Source organism: Drosophila hydei, unplaced genomic scaffold, assembly GCF_003285905.1.
Source record: "Drosophila hydei strain 15085-1641.00,03,60 unplaced genomic scaffold, DhydRS2 tig00000149-arrow-pilon, whole genome shotgun sequence".
NCBI lineage: Eukaryota > Metazoa > Arthropoda > Insecta > Diptera > Drosophilidae > Drosophila > Drosophila hydei.
The window spans coordinates 7,102,364-7,121,296 of NW_022045678.1; the positions used below are offsets into that span (position 1 = coordinate 7,102,364).

An 18,933-nucleotide genomic window follows, 5' to 3' on the forward strand; every position below is an offset into this window, starting at 1 on the left:
CTTTCAGCTTTTTCTCAGTCAGTCATGTTATATAAACCTTTCAGCTTTGTGTCAATTAATCACTTCGTGTATAGTTAGTTACGTTATATTTAGCTCTTCTGCTTTTTGTCCCTCAGTGATTCTATGTATAGCTTTCAGCTTTTGGTCAGTAAGTCAATCTAACTGTTTTCAGTCCGTCTCATTATATATACCTTTCTGCTTTTTGTCAATAAGGCACATGATATATAGCTTTTATCTTATCGTCAGTCACCTCAGATATCGCTTTAAGCTTTTTTTCTGTTGTTAACTTTATACATAGCTTTCAAGTTTATTGTCAGTCTTTTCAGAAATAGCTTTCAGCTTTTAGTCATTTAGCTATTGGCAATTACCTCATTTATTGTTTTCAGTCACGTCATATACAGCTTTCAGCTTTTCGTCAGGCAGTTACTTTCTATATGGGTTTCTGCTATTGTCAGTCACTTAATGTATAGATTCAACCTTTCTTTCAGTCACATCATACATAGCTTTTAGCTTTTGTCAGTTAGTCATCGGTTACAGATTTTTGACAGTCAATAAATTCATATATATATTTAAGCTTTTTAACAGGGGTCCCTTCAAATATAGCTTTCAGCTTTTTGTATATCAGTCACTTTTTATATATACATATATAACTATCAGCCTTTTATTCGGGTGTTACGTTATATAGAGCTTTTGGCTTTTTATCAGTCACTTCATATATCACTTTCAGCTTTCTGTCAGTGACTCACTATATATATCTTATAAATGTTTGTAAGACAGTAAATTTATATAAAGCTCTCAGCTTTTTTCAGTAAATTCATATTTAGCTTTCAGCTATTGTAAGCCACTTCATATTTAGCTTCCAGCTTTCTGGCAGTCCCACAGTTCATTAGAGCTTATAGATATTTGTAAATCAATAAATTTATTAATTATTATTATTATTCATATCAGTCAGTCACGTTATAGCTTTCAGAATATTGTCAGTCAGTCACTTAATATAAAGTTTTCAGCTTTATGCCAGTTGGTCTATTTATAAATAGCTTTCATCTTATATTCAGTCACTTCAAACACAGCTTTCACTTCATATATAGCTATTAGCTTATTGTCAGGCCCTTCACATTTAGCTTTCAGCCTTTTGTCAGTCCCTCACTTCACATACAGCATTCATCAGTTTGTCAGTCAGTCACTTCATATATATCTTTCAGCATTCTTTCGGTCGGTAAGTTACTTCGTATAGAGCTTTAAACATTATATCAGTCAGTCACTGCAACTACAGCTTTTAGGTTTTTGTCAGTCAAATCAATTATCAATGAGTCACTTTAAATACAGCTTTCGTCTTTTTGTCTGTCAGACACTTCACATATATCTTTCAGCTTTTTGTCAGTCAGTCACGTAATATATAGCTTTCAGTATTTTGCTAGTCACTTCATTTCGGATTTTTGTCAGTCATTTCATATATAGACTTCAGCTTATATATAGGCAGATATTTAGAGTTATATAATAGATATAGATACAGTCAAAACCTCTTTTTCAGTATTATATTTTATATATTTAGTAATATTGTAGTATATACAAGTGAGTCTTCATTTAATCTAGCTAAACTTTTCATATTTCTAATGTCATTATCATGTCCCCTTATATGCCCATCAATTATAAATTATTATACCGTTTGTGTGAACGCGTCGATCTCAGTATCTATAAGATCTAGAGGCATAAAATTTTACTAGGTTCGTGTACAGCACACGCATACCAAGTTTGTTTCAAATAATCGATAGCTGTACCCGTTTTATTGTTATCGATTAAAAATATTACTGATATTCAGTATTAAATTATGTCTCGTACGGCTTAAGAGCTAGAGTCTCCAAATTGTTACATATTTTTTTACATCTATTACAATTTTGATTTTTGTTATATTTTAGATACCGGCACCGAATGTACCCAAATTCTTTAAATTTAAGTTCAGTTGGAAATTGGGCGAATATGTGAAGGGGTTGGAATTTTAACTAAACTGATATCAGGGTAGCATCTAATCAGGCACGCCGACTAGAGCTTGTTTACTTGTTTAATTATAAAATGGCGTTGGTTTAAATCTTGGTGTACTAATGTCGGTTTATATTTGGATTTTTTTTATTTTGTTGGTTACAAGCTAAGAAAAATATTACAAACGCAGATATGGCTTGGTTCAGAGTATAGAGCTTTCTTACCCATTTCTTATAAATCTTTAATCGACCAACTATACAAAAATCTTATAAGTAATAAATGTATTAATGGGTTTGTGTCCCTAACGTTATTCGGAGTGTGTATAAAATAAAATAAAGAAATATTATCAAATTTAACATTGATATACATTGTAAACTTTATTCAAAATCGAAATACATAAATACATAGTGTTTTTCATGTTCTTATATGCGGTGTATACATATATGTACATATAATATTGGTTAAAATTTATCACACCTTAGCCAGATACCATACTGTGTCAGAAAAAATAATAATTCAATGGTTTTCGAAATATTTCTAATAAAAACTTTATGTGCAACGCCAAAATGAATAAAGCCATTATTAGACATTTCTTTGATTTCGCTATTGATATTTTTAACATTCTTAAAATTAGTATATAAAATTATCTAGATAAGGAAGTTTCCTGCTCACAATTTTCATGGTTTTGAGATTCAAGCCTAGAATTATTTGGCGCACCTAAAATGGTTAAGAAAAGGAATTAGTAATTTGACTGATTTATAGTTTTATACATTTTTTTATAAATATATAACATATATAGCATTTGTATTCATTTATATTACAATTATTTCAATTTGGTTTATACATTTACTAACAAAGTATTTCCTATGATTTTTCTGCCGCTTAAACAACTTTTCAATACCCTGAAAAGGGAATTCGAAGTATAATAATCTTTATATGTAAATTCATCATTAAGACAACAAGCTGAGTGTATATTAGCAATGTCCGTTTATCCGTCTGTATGAATATAGAGATCTCTTAAGCCACAAAAGCTGAAGAATTGAAATTGTATTTTGTATAATTGTTTTCGATAGTTCGCCCTATTTCCTTTTTATCAATCAAAATCGTAGCTTATATACCACAAACAAAATAAACATACAATTTACTGCAGGGGTTTTTGTAATAAATACACATATTTATATTAAATTAAAATTTCAATTTTACTGTAAATTAAAATTTTACTTTCTGCCTATAAAAATTACACAGGCGTTATGATATACGAGCAAGGGTGTAATATAATTTTTCTTCAAATTTCTCTGTTTGATATGTTTCCATATACATATATATATAGTTATATTCATAAATTCTAATTTATAATTTAGTCATTCGAATTGAAAGATTAGGTTATCAGGCATATGGATAAATGAATATAGATTATGCCAGCTTTCAGTAAGTTTCAATTGTATTTAAAAAATATATAGTATAGTAATTAAAAATAATATGTTTACTTACCAATATAACTAAGCAAAACTGGTAAAAATATTAAACCATGTGTTGCGCCAATAACCACGATTCCGAAGTACATTCGAAAATAAAATACTTGAAAGATTTGACTTTTTGCAAAAGCTAACACTAATATTCCCGCAAACTTCGTAAGCGTTATACCAGAAAATATCGAACTACCCATCTTTGATAAGCTATCGGCAGCTCTATTTACTTGATTTGATTCTTTTGATAATGAAAAACTGTGTACGAGATGTGAACAAAACTCGACTGATATTCCTATAGCCATCACTAGATTGACCAAAGATACAGCATTAAGAGATATATTCCAGTAGTACATAAGGCCCCCAAGGTTAACAACTATCATTGTTATAGTGATTACTACAACAAGAGCGGAATGTATATCAAAGCCCATTAAAATGAAAGTTACTATAAATATGGAAAGTATTGAAACTCCAATGCTCTGCAAAGTGTCCGACCACATGGTTAAATATTGTTCATAAAACACATAAAATACTGAATAAGGAAAAATTTCAACTTGCATTGCCAAGTCAACTGGTAATCCGTTTGAGATAAGGTTAAGTTTTAACATTTGTGTAATATTCGCAGAAATCTTTCTAGCTGACTCTAATGCTTCGAAATAGTCCCTTGATGTTTTTAATATTGAATGATATGCCATAAAATAAGAACTGTCTACATTAAGTGTTTGTTGGTCATAATTATACCGAACAGCTCCGCTATAGGCTGCATGGCCGGCTTTAACACACGAATCGTCTGGATTATCTCTTAGGAAAAACGGCAGATATTTTCCAAACTCATGTTCATTGGGACGTTGAAGATTATTTTTCTCAATTTTGCAGGTTGAACAGGAGGTATCTATAATAAATAAAAAAGGTATCGTTAGATTTGTAAGAATTTACTCTACTATATACTTATTTTAGTTTAGATTTTGCCAATTTTAAAAGAAAAATTTTTAGTTAATTTTAAAAGTTAGTGCTTACCTTGATGGGGACAGAAGCTGCCGTTCGTTGGATTATACTTGCAACAGCTTGATGACAAAGCCCAATCAAAGTAGTCATCAATCCAACTTGAAGCAGGGCGTGCAATATAAGTTATGTTTGATTTTCGACTAGCTAAGTAAATTTGTGTTAAAACACTGTCATCATTGCAATATCGTCCAGAACATACTAAATTTTGGATCGAGCTGTTTGAATAACTAATATTTCCCTTAAGTACAAAATATACTGGAGGACCAATGTTAAGATGAGCATTTAACGATTTAAAGTAGTGCAAAACAAAACTATCCTCAGGCATTGCTAGTTCTTGATTAAGCCCAATATCAATTTTTGGTACAAAAGCAATACTAGCACAAAGACAACCAAAAAAGAAAATCATAACCACTACTCGAACAAGTTTTTTCATTAGAAATGGAACGTAAACACTTCTAAAAAATTTATATAAAAGACCCTCATTGTTGTGCATTATATCAGACTTTTTACATTTAATAAAACAGCATATGTCTAAGCGGTTTTCCTCCTTTCGTTTTATGTCTAAAGTGAACAAGCCGATGAAACAAGTAATTTGTAAAATGAAATCTATCAATAACGCAACGCCTGCGTAAAGCGCAAATGCCTTAACAGCAGGCATATCAGATAAACTACCAAGAAAAAAACAGCAACTCTCACTTACGGATGTTAATAACATACTGGGGCCTACGCGTCCTAAAACTCGTCCTACCTGTTGCTCAGTTGTTTCATTAGCTCTACGATTATCCCTTTGATACGTCTGAACTAAAATAAAAATATTATCAACTCCAACTGCCAGTACTAAAAACGGAATAACTTCAACAATAATTAAGGTTGCTGAAACACCAATATACCCGAAAATTCCTATCGAAGAGACCACTGACGCTAAAACTATGATAACGCCTCCAATACCCAATGTTATCTTACTGTCAATAAGAGATCTTTTCAATTCCTGTACATGCCCAAGAGATATTGCTATATAAATGAACATAATAATATATGAAACTAAAACGGTCAATATGTCTGATTGCGACTCTCTATTTAATTCATCTTCAATTGACCGTTCACTTGTAAAAGCTATATCCATTGATTTACTTTTATTATTTTGTATATAGTTTAGCATAAACTCAACAAAGGTTTTCTCCCAATCTAATGTTTGAACTAGTTTCCCTTTATCATGGTGATTCTTAACCAAAAATGACAAAATTAAAGCATTAGCTTGTTCATATTTTGTAGACCCTGTAAGTTGTTCACCGGGTTTTAAAAACCCGCCTAATGCAATAGCTGGATCTACTGGACCTCCATAGGAAGCTAAACATATATATGGATTACTGATACAGTCATACAATTCATCCAAATATGTTACCTGAAATAAAATTAAAAATTAGTTATATTTTAAATCATATATTATAATATAATATATAATATTATTTTATAATATAATATATATTATATTATAATATAATAAAATAATAATATATTATAATTAATGAAACAAACGTGCACTAATAAAAATGTGTGTGTTTTTAAAGAGCTATAAGATTACGGATTGTTTAATGTTCTTACATTAAATCCATTATCCTCATCATGATCATCAAGGCGGGTTATATCATCTTGAAAATAACCCCAAATAGATTGGATAACACAATCAGAAGCTTTTACATTACTGTTGTCATCTTTTAACGGAGCATAGCATATATCATGTAAGAAAGTTCCATTCGCTTCGATATTTTGTATTTGTTGTTGTAGATCTAAGACATTAGCAAGAAATTCTCTTGCAAATATTGGCCCGAACTTTATTGGCCCATTCGAAGTGTTATGCACAATGTAAGGAAGGTCCACGGCTTTGATTATAACCTTTAGAATAAACGAAATTTAATTTTAATTTTAAAGATGTCAGCTGGCTTATAATAAAGCATCTAGTTGTAAATTTACTTACCTGTTCCATTCTAAAGAAGGGTTCAAATTTAGAATCAAAGTATTCTCGTTCTATTCTAGATTTTGAGCTTGGCGCTGCCCAAAGTTCTACAGGATCTGTAGTAATTTTCACATACACTATGCCATATCCTAGCATTATAACAAGACTTGCGCCTCCAAACAAAGTTAGCCATGGATAAGTGGCAAAAAATGTGCCCCATCTCGTGAATATGTTTTCCAAAAAGAATTCAGTACGAGCACCAAGCTTTTCGAAATACCGTGGTTCCTGTCTGTACATCGAATCGTCGGTAGCTCCATCGGTGCCAACTTGAAAATCTTCATCTAAAAATTGAAAATTACTATTTCCAGCAACACATTCATGTATTCACATAAATATTAATATGTACATGTGGGAGATGTAACGACGCGACGTATTCATTTTTTTCTATTCATTTGGTTTCTATCTGCTTGCGAGCAGAACAACTTAAATATAACTGCCCTTGCGTTGGTCAAAAATCTGTCCAACACGTTTTGTGCCCAGGATCGGATATTTAAATTGAAAATAAAGTGAGTTACGAGATACTAACATCGGTATAACTCAGAAACTAAACAATTACATGTATGACTGGAATTTATAAAGTAGGCAAATTGGAAAACGAAATTATGACTCCTGGTGTATTATAAAGTGACATCTGGTGAGCAGCTATCAAAATATGATCCTGAACTTCCATGTATAAAGCAAATAAAGTTGAAAATACGTATATAGCGTTTTTGCAGCGGTTCTGGCACTGCCACTTGACTAGCAATTAAATGATCATGATCAATGATAATGAAATGGTGTTTTGCATTAAAAATATGGGTTTTCTGCCGAATATGAATCGTAAAACTTTTATACTCAGCAAGATTCTTGGGATACCATTTCTTGACGCAACCAAAAATAGACCGCTAGACATATTGGAAGTAACACAGTTACTTGCAGGATTCGAGTACTATCATACTTAGGGGAGCATGGACTGTTCAAAAAATTTTTTTGGTTATCAAATAGATATCGCTTCATTCAGTAGATTTGGGCATCGTTCCAATGATGAGTACACTTCAACCAAAAGGCAATGAATATTGTATGATTTTGTATTCGGCACAATATTACAATATATGAGCGAATATGAGGCGGCAGGACAACAGGTAGTTGGATACAAATTGGTGAACAGCCTGAAACACGACAAAGGTTCTGGGTGGGAAAAGGTTGCTCCCAGCAGTATGGTATAAGCTAGGCTGGCATTAGCATTATCTCTACCACCGAATAGAGAAAGGTAGTTGTTTGTTACTACTGATATATATTGACTATTTACTTATAGCATGACAATCCAAAGACGCCCTGCTCAATATGAAAATGGCTATGTTCAATTGTGTCTATAAAGCGTTCGAGTGTTGTTTTTAAGCATGACGGGGCCGTGAAGGTAAGCTGGGACCTATTACCATAGCCTATTAACAATGCTCTAAGGATATTTTAGATGCTAACCGCATGGGTAAATGCGTGTTTCTGGGTGGCTTGGGAAACAACGTGGCGCATAATTCAGCAGTACAGAGGCAAAATACATTGCACTGTCGACTTCGTTTAAAGAATCCATATTCCTACGTCTTTTGATTATCGAAATCAGTTGTGTAGATAAAATTACCTCAACGACCCAGCATAGCGATAATATTAGCATTTAGGAGGTGGACAGGAACCCAGCCACTATATAGCCAAGAAGATTAAAGAACTTATTAAAAACTGAACAACATCGCACCCAAGTGTATACGGTAGTGTAAATAAGAAATCGACACGCGTGTACATACCAAACCCAAAGGCTCTAGTATTTTTAATGAGTATTTTAATATATAATATATAATTGAAATTTTTTGGTAATGTGTATTTGATTTCCCTAACTACAAAAACATTGATCAATGCGGCCATACACTATCAGAAACACCTAAGTATGCAATGATCTACCGTAAAAGATACAACCACATAGTCTTCAGAAAAGCTTGTAACGTTAAATATTTGTAAAATAAAATACTTACCATTTATTGAGTCTTTCGTAAATAAAAATGATCCCAATAGAAATACCAGAGAGCCAACGCAAAATACAACTGTCATAATAACAGTAAAAGCGTCAAGTCCCGCAATGTTGAATGGTTCGGGTATCGGTTCATCTGGGGATTGAGGGCATGACAAATCACAATCCGTACATGAGCATGCTGGAAGTTGACTCTGAAAGAAAAATCATAACAAGAAATTGAATTACTTTCCACATTATTAAAAGCCAATCGAGTACAATATTTTATAATAAAAGACAAGGGCCAATGAAAAAGCACACATTCGGGGAAATTGTATTATATTAGTGTACAAAACTTATTGAAACAAGATTTTAAAAGTTTAATAAACTACTTACATTTACTGCTGCATTACAAGGTGTGGTTGTAGGATTTAATGGAGTGATGCCATTCTTTGTAGTGTTTGTTGGATGTTGAATATATGTTATTTGAAAAGGAACATATACATTATTTCCATCTCCCATATAATTGAACCATTTTGTAGGACTGCACCGTGATGCTGGATAGGCTCCGCACATTAGATCCAATGCTAATTGACCGGTTTGTGGAACTGACACCTAGAAATTAAAACGATTATTCCTTTTTACAATTATTCTCTTTAAATTTTAAATTGTAATTAAAATGTGAAAAACTTAAAATCAAATTATTAACCCTTTTTAAAATTCCATCGTATAGCTCGTCGTCCTGATCAAGAATATATATACTTTATGGTGTTTGCCACGAGTGCCTCTGCGTATTACTTACATTTAAACAAAACCATTATATCCTGATTTGCCACTTTTAATGGGTTAATGCTTTCATTATGACTATAATTACTTTGAGTGTTATGGTAAAAAATATAAAATGCGGAATTGTCCTCCAAGTGATCATAGTGTGATCGAAGTTGTTAGTCAGTGCGTAATTTGACATTTTGTACTACACGTATACTTTGAGCGAAAAAGTATTCCAACACTATGAAAAATTTTTTGAAAAGTGTATCCGTGAGTCATTGGATGCATGGAAATCTATTTGCATCAAATTCGTGTTGCCCATTGACTAATCGATCCCTGTTTTTTATAGGAGCTGTCTATAGAGTCCTTGTGTTTTGACGCCCTAAATCTACTCACAAATTCTTTCCCCTTTACCATATTTAACTTAAACAAATTTTAATTCTGATATAGCTATCTGCGTCCAAATTCTTCATCCTTTTTCATTGTACGAGAATTACGTCTTGTACATGTATTACATATCTATTCGCTGGTACTACGATTTGTATGTCTGTGCGTAAATAAGCTTGAAGAATGATATTTTGGCTTTGATTATTCTGCGTTAAGACAATACATTATTAATATATATATAAATAAAAAGATAATCTCAAAAGAAAATACAATAAGTTTGAAAACTTGCAAGTCGTGGTAGACGAGAAGGATTACTAATTTATTCTAAAATAAATAAAGTTTAGACTTTAACATTTTTATTGTTAAAATTAAATTCTTGTTAATCACTAACACTATATATTTATCGAAAACAAAGCTTTGTTAAATATTATTCTAAGCCACTGCAGTATAACTGCAATTTAATTAAGTTAATCTACTGTGACTCATTGGTCAAGATACAAACATTTGTAATGTGATTATATTCGCAGGCTACAGGCTATATAATTGGATAATGGTCAATAACCATATGTATTTAATGCCATTGCACCTAAATTCAACCAAAAATACTTATACGTAAATTGTATTTTCAGTCGAGTCGCGATCATTTGTAGCTCGCTCAATAATTCATTATTCGTTCATAAATTATAAAAATTCCATTCATTTTGGTCCCCTTCTTAATTTGTAATATATTTTTCCCCTTAATTAATATTTTACCTCGAATAAATTGTAATTTTATTTAAAAGCCTCTTGCAATTTGTAATGAAAAGCGAACTTTTGAGCACAGAACTTCACAGCAATCAAGCGCCCACTATCTTGCAAATCTATCAACTAGCAACTCAAGCACAATTCAAATGCAATTATGTTTTTTTTTTAAATATTTTTAATGTATGTATACACTGCAAGCCATATGCTTTTATTAATTGAATAAACGTATTGCTTAATAAGTACTATTTGTTAACGGATTTTACTGACATTTTCAGCATATGATTTACATATTCTCTTGAAATACAGGGATGAATCTACTCAGCTCATCGTTCTGATTACCCAGTAGAAGCGTGACAAATCTGTTTTGGCCATATAATTTTTTGCACAATTTCTGTTATGAACACATTAGGATATTCTGGAGTATATACTTATGAGTATAACCAGCATCTGAAGATATAGAGTATCTACGTCCATATGAGACGTGTATCTTCTAAAATGTATACACCAAAGAATGAAAGCCCCTTTGAGGAACAGTTCTGAAGCTTTAAGACAAAAAAAAATCTTGAAAAGTAGATATGGCAGTGCTTAAGCTGTGAATGAGTATTATGCCGTCGGTAATGCCCGAATGCACCACTTTTATTTGTTCTGTATTGTCATCGTATGGAATATATATAATTTTATTTACCAACAAAACTTATAATTACAAATATTTGTCATTTTAAAAAGCTCTCCCATTAATATTATACAATGCATGTACATACATATAAATTAGACCATGCGAATGTTAAAAACATTTCATTTTACATGAATGCGAATTTATCGGTGTTAAAAATAAGGAATTAGTCCAGCATTTAAATTGTAAATGGAAATATTTACAACATGCTATGCTGCTTTCAAATCTTCTATCAAATAATTACTTAACTTTATGACTCACCTGTGAACATGACTTATAAGTCTTGTTGATATACTCTTCAGCAACATGTAAATCCAAAGACGTTACATAAAGACCACCTGCAAAAATAAGATAATACAAGACAAGTAAGATTATTTAATAAATTCGTATATTTTAATTTTAAACGACTTTAATAAAAATTATAATCGCAGTCAAGTTTATACAATTAATAAAATCAAAGTATGGAAAATAAATTTTGATTAAATGTTGTGCAAATGTTTTTTTCACTTTTAAGTTTTTAACTTAATAAAAATCATGAGTTAGATGACTGAGTTGAGTTTGTATATAAGATTTTAAATAATGGAACAGAACAGTAAAAAACCCATTACAAATCAATTTAAGAAGCAACTTCAAAAGGTGCACTAAAAAATTAATAATTTTAATAAGTAAGAAAACTCTAGTCTTCTAAATTGCCCCAAATTTTTTAAATTTAAGTTCAGTTGGAAAAAGGGCCAATATGTGAAGGAGTTTGCATTTTTACTAAGGTGACAATTACTTCAATCGAGTATAAAGATAATATGCTGAAAATGAAAAATTAAAGTCAATTAAGTAAAACAGAAGTTATTAAACAAAACGTTTGTCCGATTTGCAAAAGCACGTGGCAAGCAGCACCCAGCGTGCGCATTTTTCCTATACATGTGTACACATGCATTCAATTGCGTGTATTCTTTTCTATTAGAGGAATCGAAATTGATATCGAATTGTGCCTGAATTGTCAACTGCTACTTAAGTTGAAATTTGCAACTGGCTAAGCAAATCAGTGCAGCTTGGAGTTGGTAGGGGTGCCGTTCGTAGCCGTAAATTTCTGGGTTCGATGCCACGCGGCGATGTAAATGGGAACTCAGGGTATAATGGTTTTGTGCAGATTTATGTACTAGGCAGAAGGAGACGTGGAAATTCTTGATCAGGACGACAAGCCGATTCGATTGAGCCCTGGCCGTCTGTCCATATATGTGAACGGGTAGATTTAAGCATATATAAGAGCTAGAGACCTAAATTTTTTTAGGTCCTTGTATAGCACTCACATATCAAATTGGTTTCAAATATTCGATAACTATTCCCGTTTTATTGTTATCGATTAAAACCATGATCGAAATGCAGTTATTAAATTATATCTCTTCCGGTTCAAGAGCTAGAATTTTCAAATTTTGTATTTATGTTTATATTTTTGTAAAAATTATATTTTTATTATACTTTGTATATAGGCTAGAAATTTACCCAAATTCATCAGTTGCAAATAGGGCTAATAAGCGAAGGATTTTGCACTTCTACTAATATGTAGATTATATGCTGAAAATGTAATTAAAATACAGTATTGTCGGTTTTTATTTGTGTTTTTAATACTCTATACAAAGTATTAATAATATTAAAAATCCAGATAGAACTATGATCAAGGTACCTTGTAGTCGGGCACCCCGACTAGAGCGCTCATATTTGTTTAATTATAAAGTGGCAGTGCTGATAGAGTTGATGTGCGGTGCGTAGTCTATGTTGGGCCGAGTCTTGGTGTCGTTATGGCGGGTTTTATTTGCTATTTTGCTTTGGTCCGAGCCCGTGGAAATATCAAGATATTTTCGATGTGCCACACCCTAAAATTCACTTAATTTTTTTTGTGCATAATTAGGTGAAGTAAATGAAGCTGGAAATTCTAAGACTTTAGAATAGAGAGCTTTGCAGCTTGTCATGCGCCGAATGGGAAAATCTATTTCTTTTTAAAAGCTCACATGTACACATATTTCAAATTTCAAATCTCTAGCATCAATAGTATTCAGTCAAGGCCCAAAATGGGCGAAAATGGGAATTCATTACATAATGTTTTGTTAAAATTAATATAACAGGCAGAAGAACGCATGGCAAACCCCTGAGGGTGGGAGTCCTGGTGTCCCGAAGTCGATTTTCAGGTTCAATTAGCTTTAACTGGATATAATCTATGGAGTACATTTAAAATCGCATATTGGACGGGGATAAGGGCTCTAGGACTAAAGCTACTGGACTACAACCACTTAATATAATAGCGTATCTGACATATCAGATATAGCCTACTTATAAGAAGATATTCCAAATTTTTACTTACTAGCGTCAATAGCGTCGAAATGGTTTTCGGTTATACGGACGGACAGCAATATAATCATTGTACAAAATCAAAATACTCTTTTACTACGGAAATGTGTATGAAAATTAAAATTGATATTTTATATATAGTAATTGTATAGTATGGTAATAAAATAATACAGTATCGTAATAGTAATACCTGTGTCATTCTTCTTTGTAGCAGCAGCTATAGAAAATTTTGATTGTTCTGGAGAGCACGTTAACTCGCAAATGTGGCGCGCTAAGTTTGTCATACACGATGGACAACGTTCAAGAATTGCCGCAGCAAGTTTTATGTTCTCATTTAATATTTTTACCTAATACAAATATAAAAACGAAGTATTACTTTTAAAAATACCTGATTATAAAAGTACCTGAGCAACGTCGCAGCAAAAATTCTTGTTATCTGATTGAAGCATAAAACTACATCTTTCTGTTAACAACTTGAGTCCATCATCAGGCATTGCTTTTGGTGGTCCATTATAGGCACAATATTGATTGTGATTTAAGGCATCTGTGTTACAAACTCCGTACCAGACACAATTCTGAAAAATATAAGTTTCTTAGTTAAATAATAATAAATAATAAATGTATTGCTTTCAAGGTATATATAATCAATTTATATTTAGGCTAATCCGACTCTCCGCTTGTCCCTTTCAGAACCTATAAAATCTTTAGTATTTGAAATACGGGAGGAGTTATCGAAAAAAAGCTAGTACTGCATATGGTATACACTAGTATACATTTTATTATGAGAAGATTATTGGAAGGTGTGCCGTTATGACTTCTGGCAGCCAAAATTCAAAGAACTACAAAATGTGTAAACCCTTAATTTTTAAACCCTGATTCCATTGAAAATGGAAACATGATTTTGTGCGTATGTAACAGGCAGAAGGAGTCGTACCAGACCCCAATCTTGATCTTGATAATCTTAATCAAGAAGATAAGCCGAGTCGATTGAGCCCTGTCCGGCTGCCTGTCCGACCGTCTGACATTTGTGTGAACGCGTCGATCTCAGCATCTAGAAGAGCTAGAGACTTACATTTTTTTAGGTCCTTGTATAGTACTCACATATCAAATTGGTTTCAAATATTCGATAGCTATTCCCGTGTTATTGTTATCGATTAAAAATATGATCGAAATGCATTTATTAAATAATATCTCTTCCGGTTCAAGAGCTAGAACTTTCAAATTTTGTATTTATGTTTATATTTTCTAAAAATTAGATTTTTATTATATTTTGTATATTGGCTAGAAATTTACCTAAATTCTTTAAATTTAAGTTTAATTGCAAATAGGGCTAAGAAGCGAAGGAGTTTGCGTTTCTACTAATCCAATAGAATATGTAGGTCATATGCTGAAAATTGTATTAAAATGCAGTAAGTAAACCAGAAGTTATAAAACAAAACGTTTGGCCAATTTGCAAAAGCACGTTTGAACCTTGTGTCCTATTGTCGGTTTTTATGTGTTGTTTTTAATAATAAAGTCAATACAAACTATTGAAAATATTAAAAAACGCCGATTGGACTGGGATCAGCGTATCTCCTCGTAAGGCACCCCGACTACAGCTTTCTGTCTTGTTATTTTGTAGCTTACCTGTTTTGATGCACAAAATAATGAAACAAATATCCAAAATATGAACATTTTCACTTCATCTTTTCTACACCGTAGCAAAATCATTTTGCGTGTGATTGTAACGTCTTAGTTATCATATCTAAAATAAAAAAGAAAATATATAAATAAATTAAGCATTATACAAGCTGTAAACCATTATAGGTTGATGGTATTTTTCTACTCTGAAATACGTATTCATCGTAAAATGATTTATTTCAAATATATGCAACAGACAGAAGGAGGCGTTGCAAATCCCATATAGTGTATATATTCGTGATCAGGTCGACGAGCTAATTCGATGTCCTCCAGTATGAACAGACCGATTTCCTAAACCAAATTTTTGTAGATTAATAAAGAAGGTCAACACCAATTTATTTGTTAAATTTTGAATTCGAACTTGAAAATTATAGAAGCTACAGGTGAAACGACCCAGTATACATATAAAAAATAAAAATAAAAAAAATTAAGACTTTTATTATATGGCTTTGCTTCTTTTTTGTGTTCGATTCCAATTGCCAATAAAATAAGAAATCATGTACATATTATCAAATAGTTGATTCCTGATTCGTTAGTTGCGGGCTGTGTGATAATTTATGGTTTATGATAGTCTTGTATTTCCTTGGAAAAAAAAAAAGATTTTCCTAAGATATACCATTCCGTTTGGATTTAGTTTTTAACCCTAAAAGTATTTCGAAAGAGTTATCTAATGAATGCTTCCCAGGGATAGACCATTAGCATACAATATATAAGTTGTATGCAAATAAATGGTTGTCCAAAAACTTTCTGAAACAAGTAAAAAAGCTATAGTCAAGGGTGCCCGACTTGGACATACCCTGAACCTCGATCGATCTACGTCTATACTAGATACACATTCACAAGCAGTCACACTTTTACCCGCACACCTATATAAATACAATTTGAGTATAAGCTTAACATATTTTTTGACATAATAACATAATTTTGGTCACAATCGAACAATATTTTAACAGGAAAAAAAATGTGCATCGCCAGGAATTGAATATCACCCTGGAAACGTGCGTCACCTCTACCAACACAGCTACCTTACTGTTTATACACTGCTGTAAATGTAAACTAAAGTTGAAGCTGACAATCGCAATTGCGATTTTTAGAAAAGAATGCGAGCATTTGAATATTTGTGTGTATAGGACAAATGCGTACGCTTGTCTCTGTTTTCCACGTGGTTTTCAATCCATTTTATTTAATACTCTCTGTGTAGGCTTAAATTAAATTCTCAGCATATGATTAACATTCTTTTGAATAATTGTCAATTTAGTAAAAATACCGGTACATACATTTTAAAAGAGCCGATTTTCCATTTGCAACGGGATCAGTGTATAAAAAAATGTAAATTAGCAGAATGATTTTATTTATTTTACATTTCTTTTCACATTGAATAGAATTCCAAATTTACTAAGTTCGACTGCTCTGGCCGACTAGGAGATACCCTGAACATTCTAAAAAGTTGCTTTCGAATCATCCGATGCTTCTTTTACACATAAACAGTAAACATACAGACCTAATTATTTAACTCATTTTCCCATTTATGGTATATTTAAACCAACTTTTGACCGTTATAAGTTGTGTTCGAAATTTGAAAAAAAAGACTGAGTTATCCAAAATCTTTGTATTCATTACAGGAACGTATTTTATATTTAGTCTCTAGCTATTACGGTATTCAACTTATGTTTGAAAAACGAAGCGAAATTATCTATTTGTATCGATAATAAAAAAATATTTAAGCTTTAGAAAATTTAAAATTTCAAGTCTCTGGTTTTTGTGGTTTACGAATATATGTATATACATACTTCTTCTGCTCGTTACATACATTTTAACAAAACTATTATACATTGAAGTCTCTTTTTCAATGGTCTCAGGGTATAAAAACAGATTACGGGCAAAACATTGTCTTATCAATAATAACGTTAAGTAATCCCAATCATGATTCCTACTTTAAGTTCACTTGTACCTAATATGATTCGTTTATTTATAGTATAAAGATTGCTTTAGGTCAGGTACAATTGTACCCAACGTAGCAATGGCAGCTGAATTCATGTGTTAAAAAGAATTATTTAAAAACAGTTTTTCTTGTTGGTTTATTGAATTATTATACATACGTATGCATAAATATTTTCAAAAGACAAAAAAAAAAACAGATTTATTCGTTATTTATAGTGTAAAGATTGCTTTAGGTCAGGTACAATTGTACCCAAAGGAGCAATAGCAGTTGAATTCATGTGTTAATAAGGAGAATTATTTAAAAACTGTTTTTCTTGTTGGTTTATTGAATTATTATACATACGTATACATAAATATTTTCAAGACAGAAAAAAACAGATTTATTCGTTTGGGAAGATTTCATAATTTGAGCATTATTTCACATTGCACATGATGACACATTCCTTTGATTTAAATTTCAGTTTAACAGATATAAACAAAAAAAAAAACATGCACGAAGGTAATAAATCCGTAATCAATTTAAATATTCTTTAAACACAGATTTCAATGAAATTAAAGAAACCTTTGTTTCACATAGTTGCAAATATGTATCAGTATTATTATTTCTGCACACAAAGTATTGTTATTTTCAGAGGAAACTCATGAATTCGATACCCGTCTCTAAGTAAAATATATTTTATACATTAATACTTTTGAATTTATTTATCGAAATGCGTGGTTAATCTTTACTTTTAACTTAGCTTCACTTTCATAGCTTATAAATATGTATACACATATCCATACATAGATGACAGTTTATTAAGCCAAATTTTTTTGTCAGTCGAATCGAAATTTAAACCTTACTTTAAGAATTACAAAAAAATTACATTACAAAACCAGAAGTATTAATTGTTATAAGAGAGAAATTCACTTCATTTAGAGTATACAATTAGTATACAATTATACATAATGATTTAGCCCTCAACATACATACAAATAGTTGTATTTGAAGCTTTGTGCAACGTTATCAGTTCATATTGTGAGTCATTCCTATGAACATATGTGCGTTCACTGACACATACCTATGTAAATATTTTGATTATGGACATTCGCAAGTACACTTTGTTATTGACATTCGTTTCGCACCTTGTCGGTGGATTAGAATCAACTTTACTAAAAAATATCTACAAACTTAGGCACAATCTTTCATAATATAAAATGCTTACACAGTTATTGTACTAAATATAGGCACCTAACGGCATTGAAGAAATTAACTTTACAATTCCCGACTTTTCCAATTTGTTCAATTCACAATAAAAATGTTATCTAGAGATGAATTGGTAACTGTTAAATCAATGAGTATTTTAAAGTATCAAGCTCTAGTAAGAATACAAAAAACGGGTCTGACGAAATCACTCGATACCTAACACGTTAAAGCGATTAATTTGTGCAAAACATCTTCAAATACTCATCCATTTAAAGATAAAGTGAATTTCCTATAATTTCAAATCATCTATAAATTAAAATTATTTCGTATGTGAAACAGTTTGGTTCTTAGACACTTATAATTCTGCGCAGCTAATTTTACTTTAGATAAATAAAAGAGCCAGAACAACAGATTAATTATACATGCTTTTAAAACAACAAAATATAGATGTGTTACTTATTATTTTTTATAAATATAGAATATATATATAATATATAATATATATATTATATAGAATTATTTGCCCATAGTTACAGATATTATAAAGATAGCTGGTATTACAAGTTTACTTTTTAAAAAAGCTAAAATATTAGATTATCGGTAAAAGTGCCAAAAAGTTTTTAGAAGTTGTTAAAAAATTACAAACATATATATGATAATATATTTATATTTATATTTAGATATTTAGTTGTTAAGGATAATATTTCCATCTTCAGAAACAAAACAGTAGAAAATATTTTTATCGTTTGCCGATGTTTACTTACAATATTTTGTTGG

At 31.3% G+C, this 18,933-nt stretch overlaps 1 protein-coding gene across 2 annotated transcripts; it reads right to left on the reverse strand.

Annotated features, from left to right (window-relative positions):
- Window positions 1–2,531: 2,531 nt before the first annotated feature.
- Window positions 2,532–18,236, reverse strand: LOC111594401 (NPC intracellular cholesterol transporter 1). Of its 2 annotated transcripts, none has more exons than XM_030223265.1 (12): window positions 18,178–18,236; window positions 14,976–15,093; window positions 13,754–13,924; window positions 13,540–13,696; window positions 11,271–11,347; window positions 8,834–9,052; window positions 8,463–8,652; window positions 6,424–6,743; window positions 6,051–6,341; window positions 4,461–5,850; window positions 3,469–4,335; window positions 2,532–2,694 (listed from the first exon to the last, which is right to left on the reverse strand). In XM_030223265.1, the coding sequence occupies exons 2-12, from the start codon at window positions 15,057–15,059 to the stop codon at window positions 2,621–2,623; spliced, it is 3,840 nt and encodes a 1,279-aa protein (XP_030079125.1). In that variant the 5' UTR covers window positions 15,060–15,093; window positions 18,178–18,236; the 3' UTR covers window positions 2,532–2,620. The 2 variants fall into 2 exon arrangements, with proteins under 2 accessions (XP_030079125.1, XP_023163440.2); XM_023307672.2 differs by lacking the exon at window positions 18,178–18,236 and adding an exon at window positions 18,032–18,094 and having other exon boundaries at window positions 2,533–2,694.
- Between the last annotated feature and the right edge of the window lie 697 nt (window positions 18,237–18,933).

Bases quoted from the DNA above. Each gene is read 5' to 3' on its own strand.
- LOC111594401 (XM_030223265.1), bottom strand. From the start codon at position 15,059: ATGATTTTGCTACGGTGTAGAAAAGATGAAGTGAAAATGTTCATATTT. The intron at 13,697-13,753 runs GTACTTTTATAA...TATTTGTATTAG, and splicing joins TTTGCTGCGACGTTGCTCAG to GTAAAAATATTAAATGAGAA. The intron at 4,336-4,460 runs GTAAGCACTAAC...TATTTATTATAG, and splicing joins CAGCTTCTGTCCCCATCAAG to ATACCTCCTGTTCAACCTGC.